Here is a 21394-nt window from a genome sequence, read left to right on the forward strand (position 1 = left end):
AATTAAATATAATATGATATGATATAATGTTTGCACATGCGCGCGCGCGCGCACACACACACACACACACACACACACACACACACACACACACGCCTCATAAAGCATACTGGCTTTCTGAATATCTCTCTTTGTAGTCCAGGCTGGCCTCAGAGTTACCTCGTAGCACAGGATGGCCCTGACTTGCAAGTTCTGCAATTACAATTGTGCATTCTACACCTATCCTTCTGTACATCTCCTATTTCCCACTGTTTCCACTGTCCTCAAATCTGTGCTCTTGTTTCCCTTTTGGTAAATTTATTTATTTATTTACTTTGATGAAAATGACTTATTTTACCTTCTTTTGTAAAAATGGATACTTTTGAAAGATAGAAGATTCTAGATTATGGTGTTCTTCCCTTCATTATGATTGTGAGTTTTGCTTCTTTGAAGTCAGTTTGTCCTTTGTACTGACTTTGAGTTTCTTGTAGGAAACTTTGTATTTAGTAGTTTGGCTATGATACACCTAGTTTGTTTTTTAAAACTTTTGCTTGAGGGCTAAGGAGATGACTCAGTGGTTAAGAATACTGGCTGCTCTTCCAGGAGGCCAGGTTCAAGTCCCAGCACTCATAAGGTGGCTCACATCAGCCTATAATCTGATCCCAGGGGATCTGATGCCTTTTGTAGCTTCCACAGGCACAACATGCACATGGTTGTCCGCTCACACGTACAGCAAAACAGCCACACACATAAAAGAAAAATAAATATCTTAAAGTAAACACTGTCTTGAGATTTCTAGAAATTCCTTGAGTTGGTAGCTTGATGGCCTTTATTAGCGTTAAAGGTGTTTCAGACATTGTTTTTTAAATACTGGTTTGTTCCTTTCTCTTTCTAATCATTTACTGTTTTTAAGTCATTAGTGTAGAGGTATGTGAGACTTTAGTTAACTGTTTAATCAGGTTCGTTGTTAAGTTAAACACATCTAGTGAATTCTTTTTAAACAAGTTTCAGACTCCCTCCTTTGTTTTACATTTATTTTTTTTATTGTACACACACACACACACACACACACACACACACACACACACACTCTGTGAACTGTGTACAGGAGTTGATTCTCTCCTTCCTCCATAAGGGTCCTGGGGGTCAAACCCAGGTATCAGGCATGGGGCAAGCACCTTCACCTACTGGTGCATCTCTCCGGTCTGCGTCTAATGAATCTTTCGTCTTAGAGTGAGCATTAGCGTTTCTGTACTCCAGTTCGCTCTTGAAATCTTCACTTTTATCTATTTTTCTTTCATTCCCCCGAACATATTAAACATAAATATTTTAAGCAACTTAATAAAAAATTAATGCTTCTTAGCAGCTTGTGTCTTTTTTCCTCCTTGCTTGACTGCAGGCAAGTAATTGCCTATGATGTGACTCATCTTGGAAAAGCCCACGTTTCTCATTTCTGTTTTCTCCCTGTTTCCTGCCATGAGTTGTTTTATCTGATGCGTTCTAGGGAAGTTTGTTTTGTAGTTTATCTGCCTTGGATACTCTTACAGTTTTTAATTACATTTATTGATTTTTCAAATGTGTGCAGGCACACAGTGTGTGCATGAGTACACGTGCTGTAGTACATGCATGGAGGCTATATCCTTTCATTATGTGGGTCTGGGAGATAGAATTCAAGGTATTAGGCTTGGTGGGAAGAAGCACCTTTTCCCACTCAGTCATCTCGATGGCCCTTTCTCTGCCATTTCTTGTTGGACTAGAAGTGGAGCTGCTTACAGATTTCTCTATCCAGAGCAGAATTCACAAATGGACCATGATAAATGGATATAGTGCCTTTTCTTTTCAATAATTTATAAGTCTGAGTTAGATAAGAGCTTGCATCTTGGGGTTTATTGGATATCATCTAATCTAGGTGGGATCTATAATTGTTTGGAAAAAAATCTCTAGTGCCATAAGAAACACTAAATGCATAATTTATTTTATTGGTCTTTTCTTCCTCTCCAAGATTGTAGTCTTGGGAATCCTACATTCAGATGTGTGCATTGATGGACTTTGAGTAACATTCATAATTACTCTCATTGACGGTGCTAATTGGATGTACTCTGTTCCATAAATTGGAACTAAAAGTTACTCATTTCTTCCTGAGTCACACACACACACACACACACACACACACACACACACACACACACACACACATATGTGTGTGTGCACATGTGTACATATTCATGTGGAGACCAGAGTTGTATCTTCCTCAGTTACTCTCTCCCCACCCCCCACTCCATCCCCTTCTTGATATGGTCTCTCAGTGACCCTGAAGCTCTTTAATGCAGCTAGGCTGGCTGGCCAATAAGCTTCTGGGACAAACCGGGGGGGGGGGGGGGGATTAGAGACAGGTACTACTACAAGTTTGCTTTAATTTCATCACTGGGAATATGTGCATCACGTCCTCATGCTTGTGGAGTAAGCACTTTACCATCCGAGCCAACCCATTTCGAAGGGTTGCCAATGCTCTGCACAGTTCTGTAGGTACTGTTTCAGAGTAGGTGATTTCTGTCACAGATCACCCTCGAGGTTCACATTACGCTGAATAGATGTAATCAGGCCTTGGATAATAATCACCACAGTTATTTTCTGGGGCACGCAGCAGGTGTTTGGTATGTCAGATCTCTGGAAGGCAGTGTGGAAATGAAGGATCACCACTAGCCACCCCAGTTCTTTGAGTTAAACATAAAATCACATAAATCAGACTCCCCCCCCCCCCCACTCCTGCCACCTTTGGATTGTGTTCATTGAAACAACTTTCATAAAGATGGAAATTCTTACAGAAATCTCTCATATTTCTCTCTCTAGGAAGATGAAGTCCTCAATACATTCTGAAGAGGATGATTTTGTTCCAGAGCTACATAGAAATGTTCACCCCCGAGAGCGGCCCGATTGGGAGGAAACGCTTAGCGCAATGGTAATTCAGCCGCATACATATGTGTATAAGTATAAGTGAAGATGACCGAAACAGCATTACCCGCAGGAAACAGTACAGTCGTTTTTGTTGCTTTGTACGTTTATCGAGTACTTTCAGGTGCTGGTTGTGGTGCTGTGCATAGGAGGTGAATACTGTGTGCGATAGCAATTGCCGGCTACAGGAGAAGGGCTGCATGGTGTTGTGAGAAGGTGGACTATAAGCAGACGTGAAAGAATGTGAAGGGGCAGGTGTGTTTATGTGGGAACATGTTAGGTGGTGGAAGAAGAAGTCAGGTAAAAGCTGTGTCAGAATTAAAAAGCAAGCTGGAGGAAACACACATAGAGTGGGGCTCTAATTAAATGGGCTGAGACGAGCGGAGAACAAACAGATCCCGTGTGTTCTTGTGATCCAGTGACAAGGACTTTGGCACTATATGCTGCGTGGGGTTGTTAACCCCTGAAGGACTTTGGGCTGAGGACTGACGGAATCTGGCTTGACATATTAAAGGAAGTATAGATTGCTAGTAAGTAGTAAGAGGCAAAAGAGGAAGCAAGAGACTGGTGAGGGGGTGCTATGTAATATAGGCCAGTGTGGGGTGCTATAGTAACACAGGAGACCAGTGAGGGGTGCTGTAGTAATACAGGAGGCCAGTGAGGGGTGCTGTAGTAATACAGGAGACCAGTGAGGGGTGCTGTAGTAACACAGGAGACCAGTGAGGGGTGCTGTAGTAACACAGGAGACCAGTGAGGGATGCTGTAGTAACACAGGAGACCAGTGAGGGGTGCTGTAGTAACACAGGAGACCAGTGAGGGGTGCTGTAGTAACACAGGAGACCAGTGAGGGGTGCTGTAGTAACACAGGAGACCAGTGAGGGATGCTGTAGTAATACAGGAGACCAGTGAGGGGTGCTGTAGTAACACAGGAGACCAGTGAGGGGTGCTGTAGTAACACAGGAGACCAGTGAGGGGTGCTGTAGTAATACAGGAGACCAGTGAGGGGTGCTGTAGTAATACAGGAGACCAGTGAGGGGTGCTGTAGTAATACAGGAGACCAGTGAGGGGTGCTGTAGTAATACAGGAGACCAGTGAGGGGTGCTGTAGTAATACAGGAGACCAGTGAGGGGTGCTGTAGTAATACAGGAGACCAGTGAGGGGTACTGGAGTAACACAGGAGACCAGTGAAGGGTGCTGTAGTAACACAGGAGACCAGTGAGGGGTGCTGTAGTAATACAGGAGACCAGTGAGGGATGATACAGTGAGAACTGGTTAGAGTTTATAGATTAAAAGGAATGACTTTTACTAATGACTGTGAGCAAAGAGTGTGAGCTGGAGAGGTCAAAGATGACTTCATGGTTTTGAATCGATTAACCTGAGAACATGGAGTTTACTGAGTTGCTGGGACAACACTGCAGTTGAGAAATAAGTACCAAGACTATCCATGTAATTTTCCAGAAAGTCTGTTTCAGCTACTCATTTAATTTATTTAAAAATAATTTAGAATTTGGTCTACTAGTAAAAGTAATGAAATTATTTTTATGAGCTATGATATTATTTTCAATTTAGTTCAAAGTTAATAATCCCTGTCATAAAAAAATGTAATATAAACATTCATCTATCCATGATGGTCTCTGAGAACTCACAAAGTCAGTTTGTAAAAGGTCTCTTCCTTCAGATAGATTTGCAACTACTGATATCAGGTCACAAGCATAATGGTGTCTTGAACTGTGCATTAAAAACCAAGGCTGCCAAGCGCGCTACCACCAAGCTATACTGAGCTCCAAGATTATGATGTTAATTGATCGAATTTTGTTACTTGCGCTTATAGAGTTATTAGTTGTTACTTATATTTCCCTTTAATGTCTCATTGTACTGCGTACTAACTGCTTCTCAATAAGATTCAGTTAGAAGCACCTCATCCCCCAGGTAAATAACATCTGTAATATGGAAACCCACTTTGTACCTTCACTGAGGTCTGACTATACTGCCCTGAGCGGACAGCTTGAGTCTGAAATTCATTTTCACTGCAAACTTGCAGGAAACAGTCTCCTTTCTCAGTATGTGATAGCTTGAGAAGTACATACAGTAGCTTGTGAGCATACAGGGCTCCAGGATTACTAGTCTTTCACATGACTCCAGAAGCTATGCTTTGCCCCGTAATTTTAGGTTATGTTCCTTTAGAAATACCAAAGATTTTAGTGTTCAGTATAGAGGTTGAAGTATGTCCAGCCAAGCCCTTTTCTGCAATACACATATTCTCCCCCCAAATCAGTTAAAATGTGTCTTAGTAAATTTTACCCTTGGGTTGTATTGAACTAATGTTTCTTCCAGTTATTTGTGAGCATTCTGTCCTCTAGATGTCCCACACGAATCCCTCCCAGGGGCCAAGGCTTCATCTGCAAACTCACTAGCCCCTGAGCCGTGTTGGTTACAGCTCCATTCATCAAGAAGGAAGGAGCACAACTTGCTTATTATTATTGTAATTCTTTTAACGAACCGCGATTGTATCAAATCTTCAAACAACTCTTTTCCCTAAGTGGAATTAAGCCAGTTTGTGTTTCCTGGATGGATTTCTTGGGCTGCTACAGTTGACTGTAATTGAGTTGACCTCATTGATAATCAGTTTTCCTGTTCAGCTAACAGATGAGCGGCTTGGAGAAGCCACTCAGGTCACAAGCTTGTCATTCTGTGAAGAAATTCTAGATGATGATGATACCTGTTTTACAGGGGGTTTTGTCTTGGATTTTTCAAGGTTGTTTTTCTGTGAATTGAATATGTAGAGTGTATAGCTTAACATATTAATTTGCTTTCAGTTCACCATGAAATACCTTCTTATATCAGGGCCACCATTGGAAGGTGCCACCCACTTTTGGGTTGGGTCTTCCACTTTGATTAGTCTCATCAAGAGAACACGCCACATGGGGTGCCCAGCGCCTTGCCTTTCAGTTGATTTCAGATCTCGTCAAGTTGTCGTTTTTGAGGTCAGCTGTTAAAACTGCTTCAGAGAGCTGAAGCAGCTTCATTTACAGACCCGTGGTGCTACAGTGGATGCAAGTGGATGCAAATCGTTCTGTTCCAATGGACACGATTTGTATCTCTTTTAACTCAAGACTATTTGAATTACTTTCAATTTTCTGTAAATTGACTTCCATTTTACAACGTTTAAAATAGTTAAAAAATTCAAGACCATTACTAATTCAAGTAATTCCTGGGGGCAGCAGCATTCCATTGAAAGGGTTTTAGTAATTTGTTTGCCTATTATTGTCTTTCATAATTCTTCCTTATAGTTTTATAACTTCCCGTAGATCTACATCGAATCTGTGAATAGAAAGGCAGCATTTTTTTTGGTAGTAGTCCACTCACTCTGTATTCAAGTGTTACATTCAATACGCACACAAAATTACTGAATTCTGTCGTTAGAATGCTAATTAATTTACCTGAGTACATGTGGAAATTACTTCCTACATCACATATATCGGTTCCTTGTTATAATCTCACGTAGTATTCTTAGTTTTCTCATGTGTAAGTTCCTTGAGGGTTGGTGCTATAATCCTTCCATTAAAAACATCACATTCAATAAATATCGAATTTCTGAATGATAAAAGTCACAGGAGCCTGGGTGAGGGTGCAGTTCACCTGGTTACATACTTGCCCTGCATGCGTCAAGCCCTGAGTTTGATCCCCCAGGACCACATAAAATCAGGTATGGAGACTCCCCACATGTAGTCCCAGAATTCCCAAGGTAGAGTCAAGAGGGTCAGAAGTTCAAGGTTATCTTCAGCTGTGTAGCAAGTTAGAGGCCAGCCTGAGTTATACAAGTTCCAATGTGGAAAAACAAAATGGGGGCTGCAGAGAAGGATTAGTGATTAAGAGCACTTATTTTTTTTCCAGAGGACCTGAATTTAGTTCCCAACACCCATATAGGAGTTCCAAACCATCTGTAGCTCCAATTCCAGGGGATCTTACACCCATTTTGGACCTCAGAGGGCACCAGGCATGTGCATTGTGCATAGACGTACATACAGGCTAAACACTCATCCACTTAAAAATAAATAAATCTAAAGATTTAAAACAAGAAAATCAAATGCAGAGATGAAAAGTGAGCCAGTATTTTACTAACCTTCCTCTAGAACTTCATGTTCACGCCAAATACAGAGTAAAAATGAAGTTTGCACGGTTGTTCTCTCAACAACTACCCAAATGAAATACCACTTTAAAAAAAAATTGAGAGAAATCTTTGAGAATTTTTCTCTAAAGCAGTTCTACTTAGTTTTTGAGTTTATGTAGAAATTAATATGCTTAATGGTGATTTGAATGGCGCAATGAGAAAGTTCACTTTTCGTCAACATTCAAAGAGATCCAGAAATTTCTAAACTCTTGAATTTAAAGGATTTTATATAAACACAGTGTAAAAATCAAAGCAATAGTAAACTGTAAATTAGTACTCTGTTTCTGGTATGATTAGCTACTCTTCACAATTGCTAACAAAAAATCGTTATTTTGAAAAATCCAGTCCTGAGGCTGTGAAGCTGGCAGCCCTTTTTGCCACATAAGTTTGAGGACCTGAGTTGGATCCATGCACCCACATTGAAATCCGGGTGTCGTCATGCTTGCTTGTGATCCCAGCTGCTGAGGCCAGTGTAGCAGGGTGCTGGGAACCTGACGGAGCACAGGGAAGAAGGCACTTAAGAGACCCAAGGAACTAAAAGTGAGCTGTGTGCTTCTGTGGAGATGACCCATAGCCCTGATACTCAGCGTTGTATCAAGCATGGTAACCTGCAAGGAGTTGGTTAGCTAATCTCCGTAAGGACGCTCTGCGGGGAACAGAGTCAGGAGGATGTGAACAGTCATCCTGGAAGAGGCAGCTGCTGTAGGAGCCTTTTGCACATGGTTGTAGCTAAGGTCGTAGTCATACTCTGCACATCCACTGTCTGCACTTCCATACTCTGTATATCCATTCTCTGCACATCCACTCTCTGCACATCCATACTCTCACATCCATTCTCTGCACATCCACTCTCTGCACTTCCATTCTCTGTATATCCACTCTCTGCACATCCACTCTCTGCACATCCATACTCTCACATCCATACTCTGTGCATCCACTCTCTGCACATCCATACTCTCACATCCATTCTCTGCACATCCACTCTCTGCACTTCCATTCTCTGTATATCCATTCTCTGCACATCCACTCTCTGCACATCCATACTCTCACATCCATACTCTGTGCATCCACTCTCTGCACATCCACTCTCTGCACATCCATACTCTCACATCCATACTCTGTGCATCCACTCTCTGCACATCCATACTCTCACATCCATACTCTGTGCATCCACTCTCTGCACATCCATACTCTCACATCCATACTCTGTGCATCCACTCTCTGCACATCCATACTCTCACATCCATACTCTGTGCATCCACTCTCTGCACATCCACTCTCTGCACATCCATACTCTCACATCCATACTCTGTGCATCCACTCTCTGCACATCCACTCTCTGCACATCCATACTCTCACATCCATACTCTGTGCATCCACTCTCTGCACATCCATACTCTCACATCCATACTCTGTGCATCCACTCTCTGCACATCCATACTCTCACATCCACTGTCTACACATCCACTGTCTACACATCTACTCTCTGCACATCCACTCTCTGCACATCCACTCTCTGCACATCCACTCTCTGCACATCCACTCTCTGCACATCCATACTCTCACATCCATACTCTCACATCCATACTCTCACATCCATACTCTCACATCCATACTCTGCACATCCATACTCTCACATCCATACTCTCACATCCATACTCTCACATCCATACTCTCACATCCATACTCTCACATCCATACTCTGCACATCCATACTCTCACATCCATACTCTCACATCCATACTCTCACATCCATACTCTCACATCCATACTCTCACATCCATACTCTGCACATCCATACTCTCACATCCATACTCTCACATCCATACTCTCACATCCATACTCTCACATCCATACTCTCACATTCATACTCTCACATTCATACTCTCACATCCATACTCTCACATCCATACTCTCACATCCATACTCTGCACATCCATACTCTCACATCCATACTCGCACATCCATACTCTCACATCCATACTCTGCACATCCATACTCTCACATTCATACTCTCACATCCATACTCTCACATCCATACTCTCACATCCATACTCTCACATCCATTCTCTCACATCCATACTCTGCACATTCATACTCTCACATCCATACTCTCACATCCATACTCTCACATCCATACTCTCACATCCATACTCTCACATCCATACTCTCACATCCATTCTCTCACATCCATACTCTGCACATTCATACTCTCACATCCATACTCTCACATCCATACTCTCACATCCATACTCTGCACATCCATACTCTCACATCCATACTCTCACATCCATACTCTCACATCCATACTCTCACATCCATACTCTCACATCCATACTCTGCACATCCATACTCTCACATCCATACTCTCACATCCATACTCTCACATCCATACTCTCACATCCATACTCTCACATCCATACTCTGCACATCCATACTCTCACATCCATACTCTCACATCCATACTCTCACATCCATACTCTCACATCCATACTCTCACATTCATACTCTCACATCCATACTCTCACATCCATACTCTCACATCCATACTCTGCACATCCATACTCTCACATCCATACTCGCACATCCATACTCTCACATCCATACTCTGCACATCCATACTCTCACATTCATACTCTCACATCCATACTCTCACATCCATACTCTCACATCCATACTCTCACATCCATTCTCTCACATCCATACTCTGCACATTCATACTCTCACATCCATACTCTCACATCCATACTCTCACATCCATACTCTCACATCCATACTCTCACATTCATACTCTCACATTCATACTCTCACATCCATACTCTCACATCCATACTCTCACATTCATACTCTCACATCCATACTCTCACATCCATACTCTCACATCCATACTCTCACATCCATTCTCTCACATCCATACTCTGCACATTCATACTCTCACATCCATACTCTCACATCCATACTCTCACATCCATACTCTCACATCCATTCTCTCACATCCATACTCTGCACATTCATACTCTCACATCCATACTCTCACATCCATACTCTCACATCCATACTCTCACATTCATACTCTCACATCCATACTCTCACATCCATACTCTCACATTCATACTCTCACATCCATACTCTCACATCCATACTCTCACATCCATACTCTCACATCCATACTCTCACATCCATACTCTCACATCCATTCTCTCACATCCATACTCTGCACATTCATACTCTCACATCCATACTCTCACATCCATACTCTCACATCCATACTCTCACATCCATACTCTGCACATCCATACTCTGCACATCCATACTCTCACATCCATACTCTCACATCCATACTCTGCACATCCATACTCTGCACATCCATACTCGCACATCCATACTCTGCACATTCATACTCTCACATCCATACTCTCACATTCATACTCTCACATCCATACTCTCACATCCATACTCTGCACATCCATACTCTCACATCCATACTCTGCACATCCATACTCTGCACATCCATACTCTCACATCCATACTCTGCACATTCATACTCTCACATCCATACTCTCACATTCATACTCTCACATCCATACTCTCACATCCATACTCTGCACATCCATACTCTCACATCCATACTCTCACATCCATACTCTGCACATCCATACTCTCACATCCATACTCTGCACATCCATACTCTCACATCAATACTCTCACATCCATACTCTCACATCCATACTCTCACATTCATACTCTGCACATCCATACTCTCACATCCATACTCTCACATTCATACTCTCACATCCATACTCTGCACATCCATACTCTCACATCCATACTCTCACATTCATACTCTCACATCCATACTCTCACATTCATACTCTCACATTCATACTCTCACATCCATACTCTCACATTCATACTCTCACATTCATACTCTCACATCCATACTCTCACATCCATACTCTCACATCCATACTCTCACATCCATTCTCTCACATCCATACTCTGCACATTCATACTCTCACATCCATACTCTCACATCCATACTCTCACATCCATACTCTCACATCCATACTCTGCACATTAATACTCTGCACATTCATACTCTCACATTCATACTCTCACATCCATACTCTGCACATCCATACTCTGCACATCCATACTCTCACATCCATACTCTCACATCCATACTCTGCACATCCATACTCTCACATCCATACTCTGCACATTCATACTCTCACATCCATACTCTCACATCCATACTCTCACATCCATACTCTCACATCCATACTCTCACATCCATACTCTGCACATTCATACTCTGCACATCCATACTCTCACATCCATACTCTGCACATCCATACTCTGCACATCCATACTCTCACATCCATACTCTGCACATTCATACTCTCACATCCATACTCTCACATTCATACTCTCACATCCATACTCTGTACATTCATACTCTCACATCCATACTCTCACATCCATACTCTCACATCCATACTCTCACATCCATACTCTCACATCCATACTCTCACATCCATACTTTGCACATCCATACTCTCACATCCATACTCTCACATCCATACTCTCACATCCATACTCTCACATCCATACTCTCACATTCATACTCTCACATCCATACTCTGCACATCCATACTCTCACATCCATACTCTCACATCCATACTCTCACATTCATACTCTCACATTCATACTGTTTCCTGCACATTCATACTTTGGCCAGTGAACATCCTTTCCATTCCTAGAGTCTGAGACCTCAGTGTCCTTTCCCTGTGCACGCTCATGTCAACAGTACACATTCAGTCAGGACTAGGGAGCTATATCCATACACAGCTCTAGGGAGGCAGAAAAAGGCTGGTTTGGTTAACACCAGTCTAGCTAAATTGGTGAGATCTAGGTTCAGAGAGAGAGCTTGTCTCAAAGAAGTTATGGTGGGGAACAACTGAGGAAAACACCTGATGTGATCTCTGGCCTCTACACATGGGTACAAGTGCGCCTGCACAGGTGTGCGCACACACACACACACACACACACACACACACACACACACACGGAATCCCTCTCACAAAGTTAAAAATCAAATCTAGACATGCTGCCCAGAGTCTCAGCAACTTAGGAAACTGAGTTGGAAGTTTGTTTGAGTCTAGAATTTGGGGGACAGCCTAGGCAACATAGTAAGAGCCTACCTACCCCCACTTCATAAAACCAGATGAAACAAAACCACTGAACTAAACAAACACACAAAAATACAGAAGTAGAACCTTTCTAAATTGCCAAAAATAAATTATTTGTAATTAGCATCGAGATTATTTAGTAATTGCCTTATTAGGGTCTTTTAAACTCTAACATAAAACAGCTGGGGAGAGAGAGAAAGAGGGAGGGAGAGGGGGGGAGAGAGAGAGAGAGAGAGAGAGAGAGAGTGTGTGTGTGTGTGTGTGTGTGTGTTGGAGGTTTTTGTTTGTTTTGTTTTTCCCAGTTTTGAACACCCTGACTATCTCACTTATGTTCCTTCAGCTTTAATGGTTTTGTTATTCATTCTAGGTTCAGTATTTGAAATAAATACCCAGACCAAACAATATGTGACATGTGTGAGCATTGGTATTTTAAAAACATAATGCTTCAGTGCACTCGGGACCCAAGGTGCTGCTGGATTTCATGGTACAGCTTGGAGCGTGCCAGGCAGCAGTGTGACTTTTGACGAGCATGCCATTTTAATACTTTCTGTCAGGAACATTTCCACTTCCACTTACTTTTCAGTCATTAAAATTAATATGTGGTCAGCAATTCGCCTGAAGCAGGTCGGTTCATGTTGGAACAAATGAAACTATTGATAAGAAAACAGATAGTCGGTGTATAAATAGCTGTTAAGGTCTATATCTCTGAAAACAAGATACAATTCCATTTGCTGAAATACCAGAGTTTTAAAATTAAGGCAAACAGCCAGTGTACGTAGTCCTGTCAGCTCTGCACATGTGCACTCCATCCCCTCCACCTCTTAAAGACACAGCACGCTCCCCGCCCCAGCCCCAGGCTTACACTCTTCATAAAGGCTATACTTTTCAGGTGCGTTTCCCTCCCACTGTAAGTGTTGGCATCTACAGCTCCATGCTTTTCTTTATGGTTGGTCCTTCCCACATCTTCACTGCCGCTACAGTGGATGTGGCCTCCATGCCCCTCACGCCCAAGAACATGTGCACATCATGAACTACAGACTTACACATCTCATCTTTGGAACTTCTTGCAAGAAAGAGCCTTCCCTTGTTCAGCTTCATTGTCTAGGTTAACCCAGTGACTTATTTTATCACCCGTATCAAACATCGTGTATTGTTACGAGCCAGGTAGTTTAAAGTCCTTTCCTCCTTGGTTGTATTACTCCATTCACTTTGACTCTTACACAATCCTCGGGGGTGCTGACCTTTAGGTCACACCCCAGAGAAAACCTTCTAAACCACCTCGCTTGTGTTCCTCCACCATTTTGATGCCACCACACTAGAATTTTGGTATTATTTTATGTTCAGTATTAGAAATACCAAAAATGAGTTGTAGATGACACGTGTGGATATTGCATATTTGTGCCCACACCGTTGTGTGCCCCTTTGCCTTTTTTCCCAGGTCACCGCAAGGCTCAGGTCCTCAGTTTTAGAGGCCTTTATTCATGTGTGACCCCTGCACTTCCCTCTGTTTCTGTTCTAATTTTCTCTGTATCGCTTACAAATACTGGAATGTTATGTGATTGTTTGCTTCCCCATTGCAATGTGAGCTGTGCGAGTAGAGCCTTTAATTATGTTTAGTTACTGCTTTGTTTTCAGTAAATATTTTCTGGTAAGGGAAAGAGCTATTCTTTGTCCAAAGAAATGCCTTTTTCCTGTAAAACACCGAACTTTTCTCTTCATTTTACTTTTTGAACATTGTGCTGGCTAGATTGTCAACTTGATACAAACTCGAGTCTGTGGGAAGTCACCCGAGAAGAGGAAACTTCAGTTGCTGAGTGTCTTGATCAGATGGTACCTCCAGACTGTCACGAATGACGACATGGAGATGTGTTTTATTAATTATGGGAGCTTGGCATTAGCTTGGGCTTGTTCCAACTAGCTCTTATAACTTAATTAACCTGTTTATACTAATTCACGTTCTGCCACATGGCTCATTACCTCTCCTCAGCACCAGCACATGTTTCCTCCTTTGCCTCTGGTGGCAAATCTCCCGCCTCCTGACTCATTCCTAGAGCGCCTCTTTCTGCCCAGATAACCTGCCTTTCCTCTCCTGCTTTGCTATAGGCCATCCATCTCTTCATTAATCCAATCAGAGGTGATGGAGAAGATGTTTATAAACTGAAGATACAAACACAAGCTTTACATAGTTCACAAGAGATTTTCCAAACAAGATGACTTGTAGGTGTGTCTGTGGGGCATTGTCCTACTTGCTAATTGACATGTGAGGACCCAGCCCACTGTGGGCGGTGCTGTTACTAGGCAGGTGTGCTTGGGCTACACCGGAAAGGGAGCTGAATAATCCCAAGGAAGCAAGCTAGTCTGTCTCCAGGTTCTTTCTTGAGCTCCTGCCTTGGCTTCCTTTGCCGATAAACTACCCTGTAAGATGAAACAAATCCCAAGTTGGTGGTGGCCAGTGTTTTTTCACAACAGATAGCAAACTACATTAATACAGACATTAATGCAAGGTTTCTTCATTGCTTTCTGTTTTTTCTCCTCCTTTCATTTAAAACAATAGTGAGATTTATTGGTACTTTGTTTTTGTTATTTTGATTTTGTTTTTTCTATTGGATATTTTTTATTTACATTGCAAATGTTATTCCCTTTCCAGTTTCCTGGACTTAGGCCCCCTATCCCATTCCCCTCCCCTTCTTCTATAACGGTGTTCCCCTCCCCATCCCCTCCCCTCCCTCCCCCTGATATTACCCTACACTGGGGTTCCAACCTTGGCAGGACCAAGGGCTTCTCCTTCCATTGGTGCCCAACAAGGCCATATGGAGTTGGAGCCATGGGTCAGTCCATGTATAGCCTTTGGGTAGTGGTTTAGTCCCTGGGAGCTCTGGTTGGTTGGCATTGTTGTTCATATGGGATCTTGAACCCCTTTAGCTCCTTCAGTTCTTTCTCTATCTCCTTCAATGGGAGTCCAGTTCTCAGTTCAGTGGTTTGCTGCTAGCCTTCACCTCTGTATTGGACATGCTCTGGCTGTGTCTCTCAGGAGAGATCTACATCCGGTTCCTGTCAGCATGCATTTCTTAGCTTCATCCTTTTGGTGGTTGTATATGTATGGGCCACATGTGGGGCAGACTCTGAATGGCCGTTCCTTCAGTCGCTGCTCTAAGCTTTGCTTCTATATCCCCTCCTATGGATATTTTTGTTTCCCCATTTTAAGAAGGAGTGGAAGCATCTGCATTTTGTTCATCCTTCTTCTTGAGCTTCATGTGGTCTGTGGATTGCATCTGAGGTAATTCGAGCTTTTGGGCTAATATCCACTTATCAATGAGTGCGTACCATGTGTGTTTTTCTGTGATTGGGCTACCTCACTCAGGATGATATTTTCTAGTTCATTCCATCTGCCTATGCATTGCATGAAGTCATTGTTTTTGATGGCTGAGCAGTGCTCCGTTGTGTAGATGGACCACATTTTCTGTATCCATTCCTCTTTAAAGGTTGTCACAGACAGCCCTTTGAACTTCATCATTTTCTCTTGTATTGCTTACATTCCTACAACTTGGATAGAAGAGCTGGATTATTTTTTTAGAGCAATCGATGAAGAGGTGATTTTTTTTTTTTTATCTTTTTGGAGTGTGTTTATGTGTGTGTGTATATACACATGCTTTACTTTTACTTAGTGGAACTAATGTGCAGTGTGTAATTTATCACAGAATAGATCACTATTACTTTCTAGTATCATTGAAGAAAAGCTATTTTAACAAAGTCTCTTGGGCAGGGAATGTGGCTAAGTGAGTAAATTGCTTGCAGCTCAAGCATGCAGACCTGAGTTCAGACACCCAGGATTCACTTTAAAGCAGAATGTGCTGCCTTAACTCCAGCACATGGGATAAAGACAGGAAGAGACGAGTGGAACCTGGAGTCCTGCTGCCCAGGCAGTCTAGGTGAAACAGTGTTTTCCAGGTCAGTGAGAGACCATGTCTCAAAAACCAAGTGGAGAGCAATCCCAGATGTCACCTCAGCCTAACCCTTGCCCTCCACGGCATGCACACACAGGTGAGAGCTTAGTAATTCCCCCACGTACTTGTGTGCACACCTCCACATCCGAATAAATGCTGGTAAAGGTTTCAGTATATCGCTCTCTTTTCTTAGAATCTTTTATAAAGTTCATGATGAAATTATATCATGTATTATTGGGACGAGGTCTAATCTGAAGAAGCAGAATTAATCCAGGACACTATGGCAAATGGAGTGACGTAAGAAGGGACGGAGAAGCCGAGTCTCAGTTATAAAAAAGGATAAAATCGCTACTATGTAAATGTGATAATTTGGGTTGATTCACTAGCTGTTGCCTAGCAGAGGATTTGTGATAATGGTGCTTGCTAATTTTAAAAGTTACTTTAGGTGTTGGGGATTTAGCTCAGTGGTAGAGCACTTGCCTAGCAAGCGCAAGGCCCTGGGTTTGGTCCCCAGCTCCGAAAAAAAGAATTAAAAAAGAAAGAAAAGTTACTTTAAACTTTGCCTCTGAATGACTTCCCTTGCTGTTAACTGGGTCTCCGAGATGTTACTAGAAGTGAACCTGAAGGCAGCTTCTGCTGCAGAGCATCTGGCTTCGTCGCCATTCCCAGCCGCCGTGGCTCCAGTTACCCTGGCTTTCTCGCACTTTTGGTGTCATGTAAAGATAGAGAGTTGACCCACTGGAGGGGCAGCATATCTTATTTGAGGACATTGGTCTGGCTTACAAATTGTTCAGGGACTTAAACCTGCCTTCAGCCTCCTTCCATTTCTGCTTCTGGTTTTCAGTGCTTGGCTGTGGAGGAGTCTGGGTGATTTATTAGCTGGTGTGTTGCTGGGCCTAGTCTGTGGTGTCCAGACATTAGAAAATACACCTACCACCATTATTTATCTCCTAGAACTCTAAATGTTTCCTTCCTTCATTCTCCCCTCCCTTCCCCTCTTAACAATGTATACCGTGTAACCAGGCTGGCCCCACAGAGAGGCTTGCTTCCGCCTCTTGGTTAAAGTTGAGTACCACCCCACCTGGCTAGATTGTCACGGTAACAAGCTTGTTAGTGCATGTTAGTAAATCTGCCAGTTGTTATCAAGTGGGATACACTCAGTAATGCTCGACAGAATTTTAGGAGAGAACTCCGGGCAGCAGTCAGAGTCTTAGTGAGTGTCTTTTGAGTAATTGTGGCTGTTTTTGGAAGTTTTCACAGGAACTCATGATATTCAGATGTAGGAAAGTCTGTTTTTTGTCCAGACTGCATGGGGATAATTTTCCTGGATAATATTAAATTGTCAAGCCTCTTGAATAAGTGAAGAAAGTTATTACTGTTGTGTTGTCTGTTTCTGCTATGTATATTTTGTATCCAAGTTCTTCTGAAAATATTCAAAGCATGCTACATTATTCTTTCTACTTATCCACTAAGGATGCATCATATATTGGCACTGTCACTTATTATAATATCCTCCATGTTCAATGTGTTTATTTTCTAAGGTATTAGAATAATTATTAAATTTTCCTTGTTATCTTTTGTTCCTTTGTCAGAAGTGGGACAATATTAGACTAAAGATTTCTTCAAAGGTATCTGTAAACATTTATCATTTCAGAGATACCTTATGTATACGTTCTTGTTGTCTTTTCATGATAGCATAAATTTTATATTAAAATCTCATTTATCTAGTAGATTATATAGATATATAGTACTTTGCAGGCTGGCCTTCTCTCTCTCTTTCTTTCTCTCTCTCTTTCTTTCTCTCTCTCTTTCTTTCTCTCTCTCTTTCTCTCTCTCTCTCTTTCTTTCTCTCTCTCTTTCTTTCTCTCTTTCTTTCTTTCTTTCTTTCTTTCTTTCTTTCTTTCTTTCTTTCTTTCTTTCTTTCTTGGACACTGAACTAGGTAATTTATTACTGTGATAAAACAGCTTGACCAAAAGCATCTTATAGAAGAGTAGTTTTTTCCTAAGTTCCAGAGAGGGAGTCCATAATGACATGGAAGGCATGGGAGCAGGCAGTTAAAACGCTTTTCACCTTTGATCACATAGGAAGCTGAGAGCGTGAGGTGGAAGAGGACAAGGCTACAAACAATTAAAACCTGCCCCCAGTGACCTATTCCCTCTAACACTGCCACACCCCCTAAAGGTTCTATGATCTCCCTCAACTGCCCCACCAGTCTGGGACCTCATGTTCAAATGCCTGAATGTATGGGGCTGTTGCTTGTTCAAACCACTACAGGCTGTTTCTTGTATATTTAGCCCCGTCTGTTCTCTATCTTATGATCCTTCTGTCTCAGCTTCCTGAATACTGGGAATACAGTAGGCATGTGCCCCTGGGGTTACTATTGTTGTGATGAATACTGTGACCAAAAGCAACTGGGGAGCAGAGGGCGTGTTTCACTCATAGTTTCAAAGGAAGTCAGGACAGGAACTCAAGAGAACCTGGAGTTGGGAACTGGTGCAGCAGCCTTGGAAGGATGCTGCTTACTTGGCTGCTCTCTGAGGCTTCTTGGGTTTGCTTTCTTATAGAATCCAGAAGGACCAGCCCAGGGATGACACCACCCACATCGGGCTGGGCCTTCCCTCCTCAGTCACTGATTAGGAAAATGCTCTACAGTCCCGCTGAGAGCCCAGCCTTACTGGGAGGCATTTTCTCAATTCCGGTTACCTCCTCCCAGATGACTACAGCTTGTTCAAGCTGGAATCAGCCAGCACAGCCTGGCTGTGACTGGTTGTTTAGGTGCAGCTCTGTCACATAGAGACGACTCTTAGGATTTCATTTACCTTTTTCAACAGTTAAAGATATCACACACTTTCCTCTTATCTATATTTTAGGCAGAAATGTAATTTTAATGATTATCAAGAAATAATATTCATGACATTAGTTTAAAAGTGGCTGTGCTCTCTCCTTCTAGTGCTAAATATAAGAGGCAAATGGAATCTTCAGAAAGTAAAAGTGGGAAATGGCAACCTGAGACCATATTTTCTAACTTATTTTCAGATAGTTTTATCACATGGTTAGGGCTGAACATCCTTGTCGTTTATTATTTCTTGTTCTGTAGGTTGGGCTAGTGGAATGTTTTCTGCTTTGGGTCCCAAAACACAGAAGCTAGCACCCACTGTGCTCTCATCTGGAGATGCCACGGGGCTCGGCTCTCATCTGGAGATGCCACGGGGCAGTTAGCTTCCTGCCTTGGTCACGTGGAGGGCAGAAGGTAGTTAGTTCCTGTGATCCTAGGTGTGAGGTCCAGGTTTCCTTCCTAGCTGTCAGAGAGGAGCGTGTCTCTGTTCCTGTAAGTGGTCTGAATTACTCTCAAGAGGCCCTTCCTGCCTTCAAAGCCAGCAGGAACCTTAAAGAAGAAGACTTTGATCTCTGTTATTATTATTATTAGCTTGACGAAATCTACTGTGAATTACTGTACCAGTAAATCTGCTGTTCCAGGTCTGACTGGTCTGAGCCCTTATGTCCATCTGCAGAACCAGTTCACTGAAGCTCCCTGATGGATGAAGTGAGGGAGAAGTGGGCCGAGGGCTTGTTTTAGCATTTTTCCCACAGTAGCATTGCATGTTTTCCTTTGCTTCTAAACATCTTAATGTACTTACCATATTTGATATTAGTTGGTGAAAATAGGCATAACACAGAATTTTAAATCCTTCAGTATTCATGAAACCAATTGCTTGGGGTAATTTATATATTTAGTATATTGCTACTGCTAACGGAAAACAGTGCTATGAGGGTAGAGAGGAGGCTCAGCACTTGCTGCTGCCCTTCCAGAGTACCTGAGTTCCATTCCCAGGACAGTATGATAGCTCACAACACTGTAATTGCAGCTCCAGGGTATGCCAGGCCTCGGGCCTTCTAGGATACTGTACTCATCTGCACACTTCCCACATACACACACACACATACTTGCACGTAAAGATAATAAAAGTAAAAAAAGGGGTTGGGGATTTAGCTCAGTGGTAGAGCGCTTGCCTAGCAAGCGCAAGGCCCTGGGTTCGGTCCCCAGCTCTGAAAAAAAGAAAAAAGAGAAAAAAAAAAAGTAAAAAAAGATGATAAAAAAGAATTTAAAAACTAGTATCAAATGTATTTGATGATTATATAATATCCCATAAAATATAACTCCTAAATTTATTTTATATTTTTTACTTTAGCAAATGATGATACTTTTTTTTTTTATTCTTAAAACAGAATTGCCCACTAAAGGGTATAGAAATCCCCAAATTACTTGCCAATTTAATTAAAATATTGTGACTAACAGTGTCCAAACTGCTGCTTCTTTCTTGGCCTCGGTTTCTTTGTTGCAGTGGGGAGGCTGGGCCATTTTTCTTTCAGTTCTATGACACGTTAAGCACTTTCCACACAGTGCATTTTTCTCCTTTCAAAAGAGTGGAGGGGCCGAGGAGATTAGATATTTTCAAAAACATTACATTCATGTATTTTATTCTCAAAGAATAAAAGTTTTAAAGCCTGTTAATGCCTGTTAGTGTTCTGGGACATGCCAGTAGGGAGTTCACTATGTGTGGGAGGAGATTCCCACCCAGAGACATGCAGAGTGGGTGAGTCTGTGCTGGGGGAGCGACTGTCGATGTGGCTTTCCTGTCTACTTCAGAACGTGGCGCACTCCATCACTGCTGGATGACGTTGCAGCTCGCCGGGCAGCACTACCAACCACTTTATATGCATAGGTGGTCACCAAAATTGATTACTTGAACGACTCTCCTATCATCTGCCTCAGTGTGAGGGCGGCAGGGTCATTTTCAGGGGATTAGGCGGCTGGCAGTTAAAGCGGACAGGGCAAAACATTGTTTTCTCAGTTTCGCAGGTTTTTCCACATAAAATTATGTCGTTCTCGAATGGGTCGGTTGTTCCTTATCGTTTAACTGGCTCAGACCGTAGAGCAGCAAGTGTTGTCTTGGTGTAGACTTGTGTTTCTAAAGACTGTACTGGCTTTTTACTGGAAGAAAATCCCTCCGAATTAGATTAAGCTGCTGGTAGATTTCTGGCCTCAGTTCATGTTACATGAACTCTTGTCAAGGGAGGCCTGCTCCCCAACCCCATCCTTACTCAACGGGACTTTCGACGTGGATTTAGGGCTTTGTTTGACTCTCGGTGTAC

General features: G+C 42.4%; 1 protein-coding gene across 11 annotated transcripts in view; it reads left to right on the forward strand.

Moving 5' to 3' along the window:
• Positions 1–21394, forward strand: part of Arhgap32 (Rho GTPase activating protein 32) — a 260593-nt gene that overhangs the window by 116813 nt on the left and 122386 nt on the right. For all 11 annotated transcript variants that reach the window (XM_063265405.1, XM_017595999.3, NM_001427098.1 and 8 more), the window contains exon 2: positions 2830–2938. In XM_063265405.1, coding sequence (XP_063121475.1) covers positions 2834–2938 — 105 coding nt within the window. In that variant the 5' untranslated portion in view covers positions 2830–2833. The remainder of the gene's footprint in view (positions 1–2829; positions 2939–21394) is intronic.

This window comes from Rattus norvegicus, chromosome 8 (genome assembly GCF_036323735.1).
Source record: "Rattus norvegicus strain BN/NHsdMcwi chromosome 8, GRCr8, whole genome shotgun sequence".
In the NCBI taxonomy this organism is placed as follows: domain Eukaryota; kingdom Metazoa; phylum Chordata; class Mammalia; order Rodentia; family Muridae; genus Rattus; species Rattus norvegicus.